General features: G+C 49.5%; 1 protein-coding gene across 2 annotated transcripts in view; it reads left to right on the top strand.

Annotated features, from left to right (window-relative positions):
* The window catches only part of adamts13 (ADAM metallopeptidase with thrombospondin type 1 motif, 13), a 101,492-nt gene that overhangs the window by 9,393 nt on the left and 71,447 nt on the right, over positions 1-20,652 (top strand). For both annotated transcript variants that reach the window (XM_068012041.1, XM_068012040.1), the window contains exons 8-10: positions 5,304-5,450; positions 6,501-6,635; positions 9,340-9,490. In XM_068012041.1, coding sequence (XP_067868142.1) covers positions 5,304-5,450; positions 6,501-6,635; positions 9,340-9,490 — 433 coding nt within the window. The remainder of the gene's footprint in view (positions 1-5,303; positions 5,451-6,500; positions 6,636-9,339; positions 9,491-20,652) is intronic.

Genomic DNA, 20,652 nt, shown 5'->3' with positions numbered 1-20,652 from the left:
CAGCATTTCTTGTATTTATTTCAGATTTCCAGCATCTGCAGTATTTTGCTTTTATTCTTCGTTGCACTCCCTCTATGGCAATAATATCCTTCCTAAGGTAAGGGAACAAAAACTGCACACAGTACTCCAGGTGCAGTCTAACCAAAGTCCGAGTGTTTCAAGCCTGTGTCCTCAGTACCTTGCTCTATGGCAGCAAGGCCTGGACAACGTATGTCAGCCAAGAGCGATGTCTCCATTCATTCCATCTTCACTGTCTCCGGAGAATCCTTGGCAGCAGGTGGCAGGACCGTATCTCCAACGCAGAAGTCCTCAAGGCAGCCAACATTCCCAGTGTATATGCCCTACTGAGCCAGCGGCACTTGAGGTGGCTTGGCCATGTGAGCCGCATGGAAGATGGCAGGATCCCCAAGGACGTATTGTACAGCTAGCTCGTCACTGGTATCAGACCCACCGGCCATCTATGTCTCCGCTTTAAAGATATTTGTAAATGTGACATGAAGTCCTGTGACATTGACCACAAGTCGTGGGAGTCAGTTGCCAGTGATCGCCAGAGCTGGCGGACAGTCATAAAGGCGGGGCTAAAGTGTGGCGAGTCGAAGAGACTTAGCAGTTGGCAGGAAAAAAGACAGAAGTGCAAGGAGAGAGCCAACTGTGTAACAGCCCCGACAACCAATTTTATCTGCAGCACCTGTGGAAGAGTCTGTCACTCTAGAATTGGCCTTTATAGCCACTCCAGGCGCTGCTCCACAAACCACTGACCACCTCCAGGCACTTACCCATTGTCTCTCGAGACAAGGAGGCCAAATAGGATACAATTGAAGCAAGACTTCAATACTCCTGTACTCAAATCCTCTTGCGATAAAGGCTGACATGTTAGCTTTCAGTGACTTATTGACAAGGACACCCAGGTCCCTTTGTACATCTACACTTTCTAATCTCTTACCATTTAAGAAATACTCTGCAAATCTATTCCTCCTACCAAAGTGGATAACCTCACATTTTTCCACATTCTATTCCATCTGCCATGCTCTTGCCCACTCACTAAGTCTGTCCAAATCCCCTTGACCCCGCTTTGCATCTTCCTCACAACACACATTCCCACCTAGTTTTGTGTGATCTGCAAACTTAGAAATATTACATTTGGTCCCCACATCCAATCATTGATATATATTGTGAACAGCTGGGGCCCAAGTACTGATCCTTGCGGTACCCCACTAGACACAGCCTGCCAACATGAGAATGACCCGTTTATTCCTACTCTCTGTTTCCTGTCTGTTAACCAATACTTAATCCATGCCAGTATATTACCTCCTATCCCATGTGCTTTAATTTTGCTAACCAACCTCCTGTGGGGGACTTTATCAAAAGCCTTCTGAAAATCCAAGTATACCAAGTTCACCAACTCCCCTTTATCAATTCTGTTAGTAACATCCTCAAAAAACTCCAACAGGTTCGTCAAACATGATTTCCCATTCATAAATCCATGTTGACTATGTCCAATCAGATCATTATTATCCAAGTGTCCATTTATCACATCCTTTCGAATAGATTCTAGCATTTTCCATACTACTGATGTAAGGCTAACAGGTCTGTAATTCCGTGTTTCCTCTCTCTCCCTCCCTTCTTAAATAGTGGGGTGACATTTGCTACCTTCCAATCAGCAGGAACCGTTCCAGAATCTATAGAATTTTGGAAGATGATCACCAATGCATCCATTATCTCCATAGCTACCTCTTTCAACTCTCTGGGATGTAAAATATCAGGTCCTGGGGATTTATCAACCTTCAGCCCCAATAATTTCTCCAATAAAACCTTCTTACTAATACTAATTTCCTTCAATTCCTCATTCCCCCTAATCCCTTGGATCTCTAATTCTGGGAGATTTCTTGTATCTTCCTCAGTGAAGACAGACACAAAGTCATCATTTAGCTTCTCTGCCATTTCTCTATTCCCCATTATAAATTCTCCTGATTCTGCCTGAAATGGACCCACATTTGTCTTAGCCAAACGTTTCCTTTTTACGTACCTTTTACCGTTTTATTGTTTTTTTCTAGTTTACATTCATGTTCTATGCGCCTCTTTATCAGTTTCTTGGTCCTCCTTTGCTGTATTCTAAAATCCTCCCAATCCTCAGGTTTACTACTATTTCTGGCAACTTTATAGGCCCTTTCTTTTAATCTTATATAATCCTTAACTTCCTTTGTTATCCACGGTTGACTGACTTTTCTTTTTTGTTTTTTGTGCCTTGAAGGAATGTATAGTTGATGTAAACTATGCAATAATTCTTTAAAGACTATCCATTTCCTATGTACTGTCATAACTTTTAATGTATTTTCCCAATCCACCTCAGCCAATTTGCCCCTTATACTGTCATAACTTCCTTTGTTCAAATTTAACACCCTGGCTTCAGATTGAACTACCTCACTTTCAAACATTATGTAAAATTCTATCATATTATGGTCACTAATTCCTAAAGGCTCTTTTACAACAAGATTGTCAATTATCCCTTTCTCATTACATAATACTAGATCTAAAATAGCCTGTTCTCTAGTCGGTTCCTCAACATACTGCTTTAGAAAACCATCGCTAACACACTCCAGAAACTCGTCTGCCACAGCATGAGTGCTCATTAGGTTTACCCAGTCTATATGCAGATTGAAGTTACCCATGATTACTGTATTACTCATGCTGCATGCTTCTCTAATCTCCTGATTAATACCATGCTCCACACTACCACTACCGTTTGGTGACCTATAAACAACTCCTACCAATGTTTGCTGCCCCTTGCTGTTTCTTAGCTCCACCCAAACAGATTCCACATTTTGTTCTTCCGAACTGAGATCCTCCCATACTAATGTGCTGATCCCATCCCTTATTATCAGCGCAACACCACCTCCTTTTCCTTTTCGCCTGTCCTTCCTAAATGTCGAATTTCCTTGAATATTCAGTTTCCAGTCTTGGTCACCCTATAGCTATGTTTCCTTTATGCCAATTAGATAATACCCATTTACCTCTATTTGTGCCTTTAAATCATCTACCTTGTTGTGAATGCTGTGTGCATTCAGGTAGAGTGCCTTAACCTTATCTTCTTCACATTCTGCATTCTAAGCCTAGTTGATGCTCGCCTTTGTTTCGCCTGCCTTCTGATGTCACTTGCTATTTTTCTACTTCCTGTTACCAACTTTACTTCCTTCCAATTTGAGCTACCCCTCAGGTTCCCATCCCCCTGTCAAGCTAGTTTAAACTCTTCCCAACAGCACTAGCAAATCTCCCGGCAAGGATATTAGTTCTGGTCCTGTTAAGGTGTAGCCAGTCCATCTTGGACAGGTCCCACCTGCCCCAGAACCGGTCCCAATGCCTCAGAAATCTGATGCCCTCCCTCCTACACCAATTCTCCAGCCACATATTCAATCGATCAATCCTCCTATTCCTGTGCTCACTAGCACATGGCACTGGGAGTAATCCTGAGATTACTGCTCTTGAGGTCCTGCTTTTTAATTTCCTTCCTAACTGCCTAAAATCTGCTTTCAGGACCTCATCCCTCTTCCTACCCATGTTATTGGTACCAATGTGGACCATGACCTCTGGCTGTTCACTTTCCCCCAGAAAGATGTCCTGCAGCTGCTCTGTGACATCCTTGACCCTGGCACCAGGGAGGCAACACACCATCCTGGAGTCACGTTTACTGCCGCAGAAACGACTGTCTGATCCCCTGACCATCGAATCCCCTATCACTATTACTTTTCCACTCTTCTTCCTCCCCTCTGTGCAGCTGAGCCACAGACTTTGCTCTGGCTGCACTCCCCTGAGGAACCATTGCTCTCAGCAGTATCCAAAATGGAAAACCGATTAGCAAGCAAGATAAACTCCGGGGACTCCTGCACTACCTGCCTGGTTCTCTTAGACTGTCTGGCGATTACCCATTCCCTCTCTGTCTGCATGCTCCTAACCTGGAGTGTGACCACCTCCCTAAACGTGCCATCCACGTAGTCCTCCGTCTCGCGGATGTACAACAGTGACACCAGCTGCCGCTTGAGTTCTGAAACCCGGAGCTCAAGCTTCAGCAGCCGGTGACACTTCCTGCAGATGTATTTGTCTAGGACACATGATGTGTCCATGACTTCCCACATGCTGCAGGATGTACATTCCACTTGGCCGAGCTGACCTGCCATAATGTAACTTTAAAAACTAGTTATTACAATTAGAATAAGTAGAATAACTTACCAGTTACTCACCAATCAGCTTCTTCCCTTGTACCAAAGTAAGAGCCAGCTACTGGAGGCTGAAAAAAGGTAGAAAAAGAAAAGAGCACCTCCCTCACCAAACTCCCTCACTCACCAAATTCCCACTTTTCAGTCTGTGCACTCAAAGCCAAGTCCCTCCGTTGGTGTTCTGAGTAATGCCTGATCTTACACTCTGAGATTATTGGCTTTGTTTACTGGGTTCTGTCTCCTTATTAGTTTGAGGTGATTTCATTCTGTTTGGGTATCGGTGGCGATTTTAACTTGTCTAAATCAGCGTTAACTAGATGATAACGTCCTCAAAATGGGGTCGGCAAACGCACTGTCCCATTACTGTGGGCAGTCACCTGATGCCACCTTCAGAGGGTTCTGCCATTGGCTGAAGCTCCTTCCTTTTCAGGTGGTAGTCCCTTTCAATATGTAACTCAGGGTTTTAAGACATACGTAAGACTCCGATTGCCATTTACAGACAATCGCAAGAACTGGGTCAGCTCTTGCCCTATCTGTGGAGATCATGATTGCATTAAACCTCTACTCTTGTGTTGGATTGGAGTTTCAGTAGGGGTTAGATTAGGTGAGGAGTGGAGTTACGGTTACGTTGGAATTGTAGTTAAGTTGGGGTTGCGTGGTGTAAGAGTGGTTGGGTCGGGATATGGCTGGAGTGGAGTTGAGGTTGGGTTGTGGTTCTGGTTGGAGTTGCAACTTAGGCTGTGTTAGGACTGAGATTGTAGTTGGGTTTGAATTCGTGTTGTTGGGGTTGAGTTGGATTCAGGTTGATTTAAGGTTGGGCTGAGGTTTGGGTTGTGGTTGGGGCTGTAGTTTTAGGCTGTGTTTGGGGTTCGTTGTGGGTTTGGAGTTCTGAGTTGGGGTTGTAGGATTGTAGTGTTGGGATTTGTGTTGTGTTTGGGGCTGGATTTGGGGTTGTGGTTGGGTTTGGGATTGGGGTTACGGTGGAGTTGTGGTTTCCTGTGTGGTTTGAGTTGGGGTTGGGGTTTGTGGTTGGTTAGGTTTCTTTGACACAGGCACAAGTTCATATTCCCTCTGTTCCTTTTCTTTTTTGAGGTTTGACCTGGAATCTGACAAAGGGAACAGGATGGTTCGTGGTGTGACGCAGCTGGGTGGATTGTGCACTCGGTCCTGGAGCTGTGTGATCACTGAGGACACAGGGTTCAATCTCGGCATTACCATGGCTCATGAGATAGGCCACAGGTGGGTACTGGGGGAATAGATTCAAAACATCAATAACAATGGAACAAATTAATTTTTTACAGCTGGAGTCTACAAGAGGATTTCAGAATCAGGGATTCTATGATACGAAATGTACTCTTTAGGAAGAGAGTGATGCTGCATGGGGAGAGAGTGAGGCTGTATGGGGAGAGAGTGAGGTTGTATGGCGACAGAGTGAGGCTGTATGGGGAGAGAGTGAGGTTGTATGGGGAGAGAGTGAGGTTGTATGGGGAGAGAGTGAGGTTGTATGGCGACAGAGTGAGGCTGTATGGGGAGAGAGTGAGGTTGTATGGCGACAGAGTGAGGCTGTATGGGGAGAGAGTGATGCTGCATGGGGAGAGAGTGAGGCTGTATGGGGAGAGAGTGAGGCTGCATGGGGAGAGAGTGAGGCTGCATGGGAATGGAAAGACTATGGGGAGCAAATGAAACTGGAGTGATAGTAAGGCGATAGCGATAGTGACTACAGGGAGAGTGACTGATAGAGACACCGTGGGAGAGTGAGTTAGAGACAGTAACACTGTGGGGGACAGAGTGACTCTACAAGAAAAGACAGACCACAGGGGAGAAAGACTGTCGGTAGGGAAAATCTGCAATGGGAGCATTAGACTGAACAGGGAGAGAGAGAGAGAGAGAGAGAGACTACTAAGTGAGGATACTGTAGGGGACAGTGAAACTGTACAAGGACAGTGAAACTATGGGGAGAGTCAGATTCTATGTGCTGGGGGATTCTAAAGTGAGAGCCTGTAAGAGCTTTACCACAAAATGACACTGTCCTTACAGAGTCTCTCCCCACAGGGAGTCCCACTGTTTGTAGGTAGTATAAAGGTTTCAGGATAATCACCTTCAGTGCTCTGATGAAAGCTCATAGAGCAGAAGCATTAACTTGACCTTCATCTTGCCTCAGACACTGCCTGACCTGCTGAGTGGTTCCAGCATTTTACTAATCTTAGTTATTTTATGTTTGATTTAAGGTCAGATATCTGCACTTGCTGCCCTCGAACAATGCAAATTTTCTTTGTATATTTTTGGTAGTTTTGGCATCAGCCACGATGGGAATGGAAATGACTGCATTGACAACACACATCTCATGGCAGCAGAGGGCGGCTATAACAGTGTTGATCTGACTTGGTCCAAGTGCAGCCGTGAGCAGTTTGTGAAATTCCTCAGGTAAAGCTGTCCTCAAACTGTATCCCAGCTCTGTGCTTTCACCAGCACATGTTGATTCGCTACTGGCTATTGAGGCACGTCCAAGTAGTGGGTGTCACCAGCTCCTTATTTTAGGGTTGCTTATTTCCTGCCATCTCCTCCGCAAGCAATTTTACCTTTCTCTTTTCTCAAGGTTTCCACCACAATTCTTTCATCTGAAGGCACTGACTCTCATTGGGGTACGGGTCCCACACACACTGACTCTCATTGGGGTACGGGTCCCACACACTGACTCTCATTGGGGTACGGGTCCCACACACTGACTCTCATTGGGGTACGGGTCCCACACACTGACTCTCATTGGGGTACGGGTCCCACACACACTGACTCTCACTGGGGTACGGGTCCCACACACACTGACTCTCACTGGGGTACGGGTCCCACACACACTGACTCTCACTGGGGTACGGGTTCCACACACACTGACTCTCACTGGGGTACGGGTCCCACACACACTGACTCTCACTGGGGTACGGGTCCCACACACACTGACTCTCACTGGGGTACGGGTTCCACACACACTGACTCTCACTGGGGTACGGGTCCCACACACACTGACTCTCACTGGGGTACGGGTCCCACACACACTGACTCTCACTGGGGTACGGGTCCCACACACACTGACTCTCACTGGGGTACGGGTCCCACACACACTGACTCTCACTGGGGTACGGGTCCCACACACGCTGACTCTCACTGGGATACGGGTCCCACACACACTGACTCTCACTGGGGTACGGGTCCCACACACGCTGACTCTCACTGGGATACGGGTCCCACACACACTGACTCTCACTGGGGTACGGGTCCCACACACGCTGACTCTCACTGGGATACGGGTCCCACACACACTGACTCTCACTGGGGTACGGGTCCCACACACACGTCCCACCTGCCAATATCTCAGCATAGAGGCCATTCTTTCTGTGTGGAAAGAAAGACTAGCATTTATATAGCGCCTTTCATGACCACCGGACTTCCCAAAGCACTTTACAGCTAATTAAGTACTATTTTTTAAAGTGTGGTCATTGTTGTGTGGCACAGCAAGCTCCCACAAATAATAAAGTGAATGAGCAGTGAATCTGTCTTGGTGATGTCGATTGAGGGATTAATATCGGCCCTGGGGTTCAGTTAGCTCAGTTGACTGCAGTGTGATGCAGAAAGACTCGAACAGTGCGGGTTCAATCCCCGTACTGGCGGTGGTAGTTCAAGGAGGTCTGCCTCCTCACCTTACCCCATGCCTGCGCAGTGTTGACCCTCAAGCCATATAATGGAGAGAGCTGCCAATGTTCCCTTGGGACTACGGCTACAACAACAACAAAAATACTGGCCTCAGCACACTGGGGAGAGCTCCCCTGCTGTTCTTCGAAATAATACCATGACCTCATCTATGTCCACCTGAGAGAGCAGATGGGACCTCGGTTTAACATCTCATCCGAAAGATGGCACCTTGAACTGGGCAGCACTTCCTCAACCTGTCCTCCTAATGTGATCCAGTAAGGCCGATATCATTCTGATGAATCTGGGCTATACCCCCTGCAAGTCCAATATATCCTTCTTGAGGTAACGTGCCCAGAACTGAACACAGTTTCCCCAGATGGAGTCTGACCAGAACTCTGTACAGCTGTAACATATCTTCCTCCCCTTGGTATTTCTGCGTCATAAACCCAGGGGCACTGAGCCCAGTTGTAGCCCCTCCCACTTCCAATTCTGAGAAAGCTAACTCAGCAGAGGCCGTGGACAGGACCTGGGACTTTTCTGATCTGAATGAATCAGTGTAGCATTGGGCAGTGTGTCAGTATTTTAGCAAAAGAGATGAGCCCATTATCCAGTCTGACCCTCCTAGTGGCAGTACTGTGGGAGTGCTGCAGTGTTGGTGGGGTCAGGACTGAGAGAACGCTGCACTGATGGAGGGGCGGTACTGTGGGAGTGCTGCAGTGTTGGTGGGGTCAGGACTGAGAGAACGCTGCACTGATGGAGGGGCAGTACTGTGGGAGTGCTGCATTGTTGGTGGGGTCAGGACTGAGAGAACGCTGCACTGATGGCGGGGCAGTACTGTGGGAGTGCTGCAGTGTTGGTGGGGTCAGGACTGAGAGAACGCTGCACTGATGGAGGGGCAGTACTGTGGGAGTGCTGCATTGTTGGTGGGGTCAGGACTGAGAGAACGCTGCACTGATGGAGGGGCAGTACTGTGGGAGTGCTGCAGTGTTGGTGGGGTCAGGACTGAGAGAACGCTGCACTGATGGAGGGGTAGTACTGTGGGAGTGCTGCAGTGTTGTAAGTGCAGTCTTTCGGATGAGACATTAAACTGAGGCTCCATCTGCCCTCTCAAGTGGACATAAAAAAATCCCACACCACGATTGGAAGAAGGGCAGGGGAGTTCTCCCCGGTGTCCTGGCCAATATTTATCCCTCAATCAACACCCTTTAAAAACGATTATCTGGTCATTATCACATTGCTGCTTCTGGGAGCTTGCTGTGCATATATACAACAAAGACAACACGTCAAAAATCCTTAATTGGCTGTAAAGTGCTTTGGGAACTGTGGTCATGAAAGTTGCTATATTAATGCAAGTTATGTAATTGAGTACTGCACCTCCAACTCGATCAATAGTTAAATTAACTCTCAATTAATATTAATCATTTTCATTTGTTTACTCTTGCAGCACAAGCAAAGCAATGTGTTTAAACGATCTGCCAGCGACAGAGTCTGATCTCTCCAGCCAGAAACCGGGTCTGTTCTATGGGGCAGACGATCAGTGCAAGATAGCCTTTGGAGAGAAGGCGTCTGCCTGCAGTTTCAGCAGACATGACATTGTAGGTGGCTCCTGGAACTGACCAACACCTCGTGCTCTATATCAGGCCAAAACTGAAATCCTGGGTCAGGGCCATTCGTCTCGTCGTTTCCATGCTGACTCTTTGAAACAGCTATAAAATTAGTGCCACACTCCCCGCCCCCTGCTCTTTCCCCACAGCCCTGCAACCTTCTCCTTTTCAAGAATTTATCCAATTCCCTTTTGAAAGTTGCCCCACTCCGTCACTCAGTAACTCTCTGTCATACCCCACTCCGTCATTCAGTAACTCTCTGTCATACCCCACTCCGTCACTCAGTAACTCTCTGTCATGTCCCACTCCGTCACTCAGTAACTCTCTGTCATGTCCCACTCCGTCACTCAGTAACTCTCTGTCATACCCCACTCTGTCACTCAGTAACTCTCTGTCATGCCCCACTCTGTCACTCAGTAACTCTCTGTCATGCCCCACTCCGTCACTCAGTAACTCTCTGTCATACCCCACTCCGTCATTCAGTAACTCTCTGTCGTACCCCACTCCGTCACTCAGTAACTCTCTGTCATGTCCCACTCCGTCACTCAGTAACTCTCTGTCATGTCCCACTCCGTCACTCAGTAACTCTCTGTCATGTCCCACTCTGTCACTCAGTAACTCTCTGTCATGCCCCACTCTGTCACTCAGTAACTCTCTGTCATGCCCCACTCCGTCACTCAGTAACTCTCTGTCATACCCCACTCCGTCATTCAGTAACTCTCTGTCGTACCCCACTCCGTCACTCAGTAACTCTCTGTCATGTCCCACTCCGTCACTCAGTAACTCTCTGTCATGCCCCACTCTGTCACTCAGTAACTCTCTGTCATGTCCCACTCTGTCACTCAGTAACTCTCTGTCATACCCCACTTCGTCACTCAGTAACTCTCTGTCATGTCCCACTCCGTCACTCAGTAACTCTCTGTCATGTCCCACTCCGTCACTCAGTAACTCTCTGTCATGTCCCACTCTGTCACTCAGTAACTCTCTGTCGTACCCCACTCTGTCACTCAGTAACTCTCTGTCATACCCCACTTCGTCACTCAGTAACTCTCTGTCATGTCCCACTCCGTCACTCAGTAACTCTCTGTCGTACCCCACTCCGTCACTCAGTAACTCTCTGTCGTACCCCACTCCGTCACTCAGTAACTCTCTGTCATGTCCCACTCTGTCACTCAGTAACACTCTGTCATAGCCCACTTAGTCACTCAGTAACTCTCTGTCATGTCCCACTCCGTCACTCAGTAACTCTCTGTCGTACCCCACTCCGTCACTCAGTAACTCTCTGTCGTACCCCACTCCGTCACTCAGTAACTCTCTGTCATGTCCCACTCTGTCACTCAGTAACTCTCTGTCATGCCCCACTCTGTCACTCAGTAACTCTCTGTCATGTCCCACTTCGTCACTCAGTAACTCTCTGTCATACCCCACTCCGTCACTCAGTAGCTCTCTGTCATGTCCCACTCCGTCACTCAGTAACTCTCTGTCGTACCCCACTCCGTCACTCAGTAACTCTCTGTCATGTCCCACTCTGTCACTCAGTAACTCTCTGTCATGTCCCACTCCGTCACTCAGTAACTCTCTGTCATGTCCCACTCCGTCACTCAGTAACTCTCTGTCATGTCCCACTCCGTCACTCAGTAACTCTCTGTCGTACCCCACTCCGTCACTCAGTCACTCTCTGTCATGTCCCACTCCATCACTCAGTAACTCTCTGTCATGTCCCACTCCGTCACTCAGTAACTCTCTGTCGTACCCCACTCCGTCACTCAGTCACTCTCTGTCATGTCCCACTCCATCACTCAGTAACTCTCTGTCGTGTCCCACTCCGTCACTCAGTAACTCTCTGTCATGTCCCACTTCGTCACTCAGTAACTCTCTGTCATACCCCACTCCGTCACTCAGTAGCTCTCTGTCATGTCCCACTCCGTCACTCAGTAACTCTCTGTCATGTCCCACTCCGTCACTCAGTAACTCTCTGTCATGTCCCACTCCGTCACTCAGTAACTCTCTGTCATGTCCCACTCCGTCACTCAGTAACTCTCTGTCGTACCCCACTCCGTCACTCAGTAACTCTCTGTCATGTCCCACTCCGTCACTCAGTAACTCTTTGTCATGTCCCACTCCGTCACTCAGTAACTCTCTGTCATGTCCCACTCCGTCACTCAGTAACTCTCTGTCGTACCCCACTCTGTCACTCAGTAACTCTTTGTCATGTCCCACTCCGTCACTCAGTAACTCTCTGTCGTACCCCACTCCGTCACTCAGTAACTCTCTGTCGTACCCCACTCTGTCACTCAGTAACTCTCTGTCATGTCCCACTCCGTCACTCAGTAACTCTCTGTCGTACCCCACTACGTCACTCAGTAACTCTCTGTCATGTCCCACTCCGTCACTCAGTAACTCTCTGTCATGTCCCACTCCGTCACTCAGTAACTCTCTGTCATGTCCCACTCCGTCACTCAGTAACTCTCTGTCATGTCCCACTCCGTCACTCAGTAACTCTCTGTCATGTCCCACTCTGTCACTCAGTAACTCTCTGTCATGTCCCACTCCGTCACTCAGTAACTCTCTGTCGTACCCCACTCCGTCACTCAGTAACTCTCTGTCATGTCCCACTCCGTCACTCAGTAACTCTCTGTCATGTCCCACTCCGTCACTCAGTAACTCTCTGTCATGTCCCACTCCGTCACTCAGTAACTCTCTGTCGTACCCCACTCCGTCACTCAGTAACTCTCTGTCATGTCCCACTCCGTCACTCAGTAACTCTCTGTCATGTCCCACTCTGTCACTCAGTAACTCTCTGTCATGTCCCACTCCGTCACTCAGTAACTCTCTGTCATGTCCCACTCCGTCACTCAGTAACTCTCTGTCGTACCCCTCTCCGTCACTCAGTAACTCTCTGTCGTACCCCACTCCGTCACTCAGTAACTCTCTGTCATGTCCCACTCCGTCACTCAGTAACTCTCTGTCATGTCCCACTCCGTCACTCAGTAACTCTCTGTCATGTCCCACTCCGTCACTCAGTAACTCTCTGTCGTTCCCCACTCCGTCACTCAGTAACTCTCTGTCATGTCCCACTCCGTCACTCAGTAACTCTCTGTCATGTCCCACTCCGTCACTCAGTAACTCTCTGTCATGTCCCACTCCGTCACTCAGTAACTCTCTGTCGTACCCCACTCCGTCACTCAGTAACTCTCTGTCATGTCCCACTCCGTCACTCAGTAACTCTCTGTCATGTCCCACTCCGTCACTCAGTAACTCTCTGTCGTACCCCACTCCGTCACTCAGTAACTCTCTGTCATGTCCCACTCCGTCACTCAGTAACTCTCTGTCATGTCCCACTCCGTCACTCAGTAACTCTCTGTCATGTCCCACTCTGTCACTCAGTAACTCTCTGTCATGTCCCACTCCGTCACTCAGTAACTCTCTGTCATACCCCACTCCGTCACTCAGTAACGCTCTGTCATGTCCCACTCCGTCACTCAGTAACTCTCTGTCATGTCCCACTCCGTCACTCAGTAACTCTCTGTTGTACCCCACTCCGTCACTCAGTAACTCTCTGTCGTACCCCACTCCGTCACTCAGTAACTCTCTGTCATGTCCCACTCCGTCACTCAGTAACTCTCTGTCGTACCCCACTCCGTCACTCAGTAACTCTCTGTCATGTCCCACTCCGTCACTCAGTAACTCTCTGTCATGTCCCACTCTGTCACTCAGTAACTCTCTGTCATGTCCCACTCCGTCACTCAGTAACTCTCTGTCATGTCCCACTCCGTCACTCAGTAACTCTCTGTCATGTCCCACTCCGTCACTCAGTAACTCTCTGTCATGTCCCACTCCGTCACTCAGTAACTCTCTGTCATGTCCCACTCCGTCACTCAGTAACTCTCTGTCGTACCCCACTTCGTCACTCAGTAACTCTCTGTCATGTCCCACTCCGTCACTCAGTAACTCTCTGTCATGTCCCACTCCGTCACTCAGTAACTCTCTGTCGTACCCCACTCCGTCACTCAGTAACTCTCTGTCATGTCCCACTCCGTCACTCAGTAACTCTCTGTGATGACCCACTCTGTCACTCAGTAACTCTCTGTCATGTCCCACTCCGTCACTCAGTAACTCTCTGTCGTACCCCACTCCGTCACTCAGTAACTCTCTGTCATGTCCCACTCCGTCACTCAGTAACTCTCTGTCATGTCCCACTCTGTCACTCAGTAACTCTCTGTCGTACCCCACTCTGTCACTCAGTAACTCTCTGTCATGTCCCACTCCGTCACTCAGTAACTCTCTGTCATGTCCCACTCCGTCACTCAGTAACTCTTTGTCATGTCCCACTCCGTCACTCAGTAACTCTCTGTCGTACCCCACTCCGTCACTCAGTAACTCTCTGTCGTACCCCACTCTGTCACTCAGTAACTCTCTGTCATGTCCCACTCCGTCACTCAGTAACTCTCTGTCGTACCCCACTCCGTCACTCAGTAACTCTCTGTCATGTCCCACTCCGTCACTCAGTAACTCTCTGTCATGTCCCACTCCGTCACTCAGTAACTCTCTGTCATGTCCCACTCCGTCACTCAGTAACTCTCTGTCATGTCCCACTCCGTCACTCAGTAACTCTCTGTCATGTCCCACTCTGTCACTCAGTAACTCTCTGTCATGTCCCACTCCGTCACTCAGTAACTCTCTGTCGTACCCCACTCCGTCACTCAGTAACTCTCTGTCATGTCCCACTCCGTCACTCAGTAACTCTCTGTCATGTCCCACTCCGTCACTCAGTAACTCTCTGTCATGTCCCACTCCGTCACTCAGTAACTCTCTGTCGTACCCCACTCCGTCACTCAGTAACTCTCTGTCATGTCCCACTCTGTCACTCAGTAACTCTCTGTCATGTCCCACTCCGTCACTCAGTAACTCTCTGTCATGTCCCACTCCGTCACTCAGTAACTCTCTGTCATGTCCCACTCTGTCACTCAGTAACTCTCTGTCATGTCCCACTCCGTCACTCAGTAACTCTCTGTCATGTCCCACTCCGTCACTCAGTAACTCTCTGTCGTACCCCTCTCCGTCACTCAGTAACTCTCTGTCATGTCCCACTCCGTCACTCAGTAACTCTCTGTCATGTCCCACTCCGTCACTCAGTAACTCTCTGTCGTTCCCCACTCCGTCACTCAGTAACTCTCTGTCATGTCCCACTCCGTCACTCAGTAACTCTCTGTCATGTCCCACTCCGTCACTCAGTAACTCTCTGTCATGTCCCACTCCGTCACTCAGTAACTCTCTGTCGTACCCCACTCCGACACTCAGTAACTCTCTGTCATGTCCCACTCCGTCACTCAGTAACTCTCTGTCGTACCCCACTCCGTCACTCAGTAACTCTCTGTCATGTCCCACTCCGTCACTCAGTAACTCTCTGTCATGTCCCACTCCGTCACTCAGTAACTCTCTGTCATGTCCCACTCTGTCACTCAGTAACTCTCTGTCATGTCCCACTCCGTCACTCAGTAACTCTCTGTCATACCCCACTCCGTCACTCAGTAACGCTCTGTCATGTCCCACTCCGTCACTCAGTAACTCTCTGTCATGTCCCACTCCGTCACTCAGTAACTCTCTGTTGTACCCCACTCCGTCACTCAGTAACTCTCTGTCGTACCCCACTTCGTCACTCAGTAACTCTCTGTCATGTCCCACTCCGTCACTCAGTAACTCTCTGTCATGTCCCACTCCGTCACTCAGTAACTCTCTGTCGTACCCCACTCCGTCACTCAGTAACTCTCTGTCATGTCCCACTCCGTCACTCAGTAACTCTCTGTGATGACCCACTCTGTCACTCAGTAACTCTCTGTCATGTCCCACTCCGTCACTCAGTAACTCTCTGTCGTACCCCACTCCGTCACTCAGTAACTCTCTGTCATGTCCCACTCCGTCACTCAGTAACTCTCTGTCATGTCCCACTCCGTCACTCAGTAACTCTCTGTCATGTCCCACTCCGTCACTCAGTAACTCTCTGTCATGTCCCACTCCGTCACTCAGTAACTCTCTGTCATGTCCCACTCCGTCACTCAGTAACTCTCTGTCGTACCCCACTTCGTCACTCAGTAACTCTCTGTCATGTCCCACTCCGTCACTCAGTAACTCTCTGTCATGTCCCACTCCGTCACTCAGTAACTCTCTGTCGTACCCCACTCCGTCACTCAGTAACTCTCTGTCATGTCCCACTCCGTCACTCAGTAACTCTCTGTGATGACCCACTCTGTCACTCAGTAACTCTCTGTCATGTCCCACTCCGTCACTCAGTAACTCTCTGTCGTACCCCACTCCGTCACTCAGTAACTCTCTGTCATGTCCCACTCCGTCACTCAGTAACTCTCTGTCATGTCCCACTCTGTCACTCAGTAACTCTCTGTCGTACCCCACTCTGTCACTCAGTAACTCTCTGTCATGTCCCACTCCGTCACTCAGTAACTCTCTGTCATGTCCCACTCCGTCACTCAGTAACTCTCTGTCATGTCCCACTCCGTCACTCAGTAACTCTCTGTCGTACCCCACTCCGTCACTCAGTAACTCTCTGTCATGTCCCACTCTGTCACTCAGTAACTCTCTGTCATGTCTCACTCCGTCACTCAGTAACTCTCTGTCATGTCCCACTCCGTCACTCAGTAACTCTCTGTCATGTCCCACTCCGTCACTCAGTAACTCTCTGTCGGACCCCACTCCGTCACTCAGTAACTCTCTGTCATGTCCCACTCCGTCACTCAGTAACTCTCTGTCATGTCCCACTCCGTCACTCAGTAACTCTCTGTCGTACCCCACTCCGTCACTCAGTAACTCTCTGTCATGTCCCACTCCGTCACTCAGTAACTCTCTGTCATGTCCCACTCCGTCACTCAGTAACTCTCTGTCGTACCCCACTCCGTCACTCAGTAACTCTCTGTCATGTCCCACTCCGTCACTCAGTAACTCTCTGTCATGTCCCACTCCGTCACTCAGTAACTCTCTGTCATGTCCCACTCCGTCACTCAGTAACTCTCTGTCATGTCCCACTCCGTCACTCAGTAACTCTCTGTCATGTCCCACTCTGTCACTCAGTAACTCTCTGTCATGTCCCACTCCGTCACTCAGTAACTCTCTGTCATGTCCCACTCTGTCACTCAGTAACTCTCTGTCATGTCCCACTCCGTCACTCAGTAACTCTCTGTCATGTCCCACTCCGTCACTCAGTAACTCTCTGTCATGTCCCACTCCGTCACTCAGTAACTCTCTGTCATGTCCCACTCCGTCACTCAGTAACTCTCTGTGATGTCCCACTCTGTCACTCAGTAACTCTCTGTCGTACCCCACTCCGTCACTCAGTAACTCTCTGTCATGTCCCACTCCGTCACTCAGTAACTCTCTGTCATGTCCCACTCCGTCACTCAGTAACTCTCTGTCGTACCCCACTCCGTCACTCAGTAACTCTCTGTCATGTCCCACTCCGTCACTCAGTAACTCTCTGTGATGTCCCACTCTGTCACTCAGTAACTCTCTGTCATGTCCCACTCCGTCACTCAGTAACTCTCTGTCATGTCCCACTCCGTCACTCAGTAACTCTCTGTCATGTCCCACTCCGTCACTCAGTAACTCTCTGTCGTACCCCACTCCGTCACTCAGTAACTCTCTGTCATGTCCCACTCCGTCACTCAGTAACTCTCTGTGATGTCCCACTCTGTCACTCAGTAACTCTCTGTCATGTCCCACTCCGTCACTCAGTAACTCTCTGTCGTACCCCACTCCGTCACTCAGTAACTCTCTGTCATGTCCCACTCCGTCACTCAGTAACTCTCTGTGATGTCCCACTCTGTCACTCAGTAACTCTCTGTCATGTCCCACTCCGTCACTCAGTAACTCTCTGTCATGTCCCACTCCGTCACTCAGTAACTCTCTGTCATGTCCCACTCCGTCACTCAGTAACTCTCTGTCATGTCCCACTCCGTCACTCAGTAACTCTCTGTCATGTCCCACTCCGTCACTCAGTAACTCTCTGTCATGTCCCACTCCGTCACTCAGTAACTCTCTGTCATACCCCACTCCGTCACTCAGTAACGCTCTGTCATGTCCCACTCCGTCACTCAGTAACTCTCTGTCATGTCCCACTCCGTCACTCAGTAACTCTCTGTTGTACCCCACTCCGTCACTCAGTAACTCTCTGTCGTACCCCACTCCGTCACTCAGTAACTCTCTGTCATGTCCCACTCCGTCACTCAGTAACTCTCTGTCGTACCCCACTCCGTCACTCAGTAACTCTCTGTCATGTCCCACTCCGTCACTCAGTAACTCTCTGTCATGTCCCACTCTGTCACTCAGTAACTCTCTGTCATGTCCCACTCCGTCACTCAGTAACTCTCTGTCATGTCCCACTCCGTCACTCAGTAACTCTCTGTCATGTCCCACTCCGTCACTCAGTAACTCTCTGTCATGTCCCACTCCGTCACTCAGTAACTCTCTGTCATGTCCCACTCCGTCACTCAGTAACTCTCTGTCGTACCCCACTTCGTCACTCAGTAACTCTCTGTCATGTCCCACTCCGTCACTCAGTAACTCTCTGTCATGTCCCACTCCGTCACTCAGTAACTCTCTGTCGTACCCCACTCCGTCACTCAGTAACTCTCTGTCATGTCCCACTCCGTCACTCAGTAACTCTCTGTGATGACCCACTCTGTCACTCAGTAACTCTCTGTCATGTCCCACTCCGTCACTCAGTAACTCTCTGTCGTACCCCACTCCGTCACTCAGTAACTCTCTGTCATGTCCCACTCCGTCACTCAGTAACTCTCTGTCATGTCCCACTCTGTCACTCAGTAACTCTCTGTCGTACCCCACTCCGTCACTCAGTAACTCTCTGTCATGTCCCACTCCGTCACTCAGTAACTCTCTGTCATGTCCCACTCCGTCACTCAGTAACTCTTTGTCATGTCCCACTCCGTCACTCAGTAACTCTCTGTCGTACCCCACTCCGTCACTCAGTAACTCTCTGTCGTACCCCACTCTGTCACTCAGTAACTCTCTGTCATGTCCCACTCCGTCACTCAGTAACTCTCTGTCGTACCCCACTCCGTCACTCAGTAACTCTCTGTCATGTCCCACTCCGTCACTCAGTAACTCTCTGTCATGTCCCACTCCGTCACTCAGTAACTCTCTGTCATGTCCCACTCCGTCACTCAGTAACTCTCTGTCATGTCCCACTCCGTCACTCAGTAACTCTCTGTCATGTCCCACTCTGTCACTCAGTAACTCTCTGTCATGTCCCACTCCGTCACTCAGTAACTCTCTGTCATGTCCCACTCCGTCACTCAGTAACTCTCTGTCGTTCCCCACTCCGTCACTCAGTAACTCTCTGTCATGTCCCACTCACCTACCTGTCACTCAGTAACTCTCTGTCATGTCCCACTCCGTCACTCAGTAACTCTCTGTCATGTCCCACTCCGTCACTCAGTAACTCTCTGTCCATGTCCCCACTCCGTCACTCAGTAACTCTCTGCTCACTGTCCCCCACTCCGTCACTCAGTAACTCTCTGTCATGTTCCCACTCCGTCACTCAGTAACTCTCTGTCATGTCCCACTCCGTCACTCAGTAACTCTCTGTCATGTCCCACTCCGTCACTCAGTAACTCTCTGTCATGTCCCACTCCGTCACTCAGTAACTCTCTCATGTCCCACTCCGTCACTACAGTAACTCTCTGTCATGTCCCACCGTCACTCAGTAACACTCTTCTTTCCCACTCCGTCACTCAGTAACTCTCTGTCATGTCCCACTCCGTCACTCAGTAACTCTCTGTCATGTCCCACTCCGTCACCAGTAACTCTCTGTCATGCCCCACTCGTCACTCAGTAACTCTCTGTCATGTCCCACTCCGTCACAGTAACTCTCTGTCTGTCCCACTCCGTCACTCAGTAACTCTCTGTCATGTCCCACTCCGTCACTCAGTAACTCTCTGTCAGTCCCACTCCGTCACTCAGTAACTCTCTGTCATGTCCCACTCCGTCACTCAGTAACTCTCTGTCATGTCCCACTCCGTCACTCAGTAACTCTCTGTCGTACCCACTCCGTCACTCAGTAACTCTCTGTCATGTCCCACTCCGTCACTCAGTAACTCTCTGTCATGTCCCACTCCGTCACTCAGTAACTCTCTGTCGTACCCCACTCCGTCACTCAGTAACTCTCTGTCATGTCCCACTCCGTCACTCAGTAACTCTCTGTCATGACCCACTCGTCACTCAGTAACTCTCTGTCATGTCCCACTCCGTCACTCAGTAACTCTCTGTCAGTACCCCACTCCGTCACTCAGTAACTCTCTGTCATGTCCCACTCCGTCACTCAGTAACTCTCTGTCATGTCCCACTCTGTCACTCAGTAACTCTCTGTCGTACCCCACTCTGTCACTCAGTAACTCTCTGTCATGTCCCACTCCGTCACTCAGTAACTCTCTGTCATGTCCCACTCCGTCACTCAGTAACTCTCTGTCATGTCCCACTCCGTCACTCAGTAACTCTCTGTCGTACCCCACTCCGTCACTCAGTAACTCTCTGTCATGTCCCACTCCGTCACTCAGTAACTCTCTGTCATGTCCCACTCCGTCACTCAGTAACTCTCTGTCATGTCCCCAACTCCGTCACTCAGTAACTCTCTGTCATGTCCCCACTCCGTCACTCAGTAACTCTCTGTCTGTACCCCACTCCGTCACTCAGTAACTCTCTGTCATGTCCCAACTCCGTCACTCAGTAACTCTCTGTCTTTCCCACTCCGTCACTCAGTAACTCTCTGTCATGTCCCACTCCGTCACTCAGTAACTCTCTGTCATGTCCCACTCCGTCACTCAGTACTCTCTCTGTCGTCACCGTACTCTGTCCACTCGTCACTCAGTAACTCTCTGTCATGTCCCACTCCGTCACTCAGTAACTCTCTGTCATGTCCCACTCCGTCACTCAGTAACTCTCTGTCATGTCCCACTCCGTCACTCAGTAACTCTCTGTCATGTCCCACTCCGTCACTCAGTAACTCTCTGTCATGTCCCACTCCGTCACTCAGTAACTCTCTGTCGTACCCCACTCCGTCACTCAGTAACTCTCTGTCATGTCCCACTCCGTCACTCAGTAACTCTCTGTCATGTCCCACTCCGTCA

Source organism: Heterodontus francisci, chromosome 32, assembly GCF_036365525.1.
Source record: "Heterodontus francisci isolate sHetFra1 chromosome 32, sHetFra1.hap1, whole genome shotgun sequence".
NCBI lineage: Eukaryota > Metazoa > Chordata > Chondrichthyes > Heterodontiformes > Heterodontidae > Heterodontus > Heterodontus francisci.
This window is presented reverse-complemented; position numbering and strand designations above follow the sequence as displayed.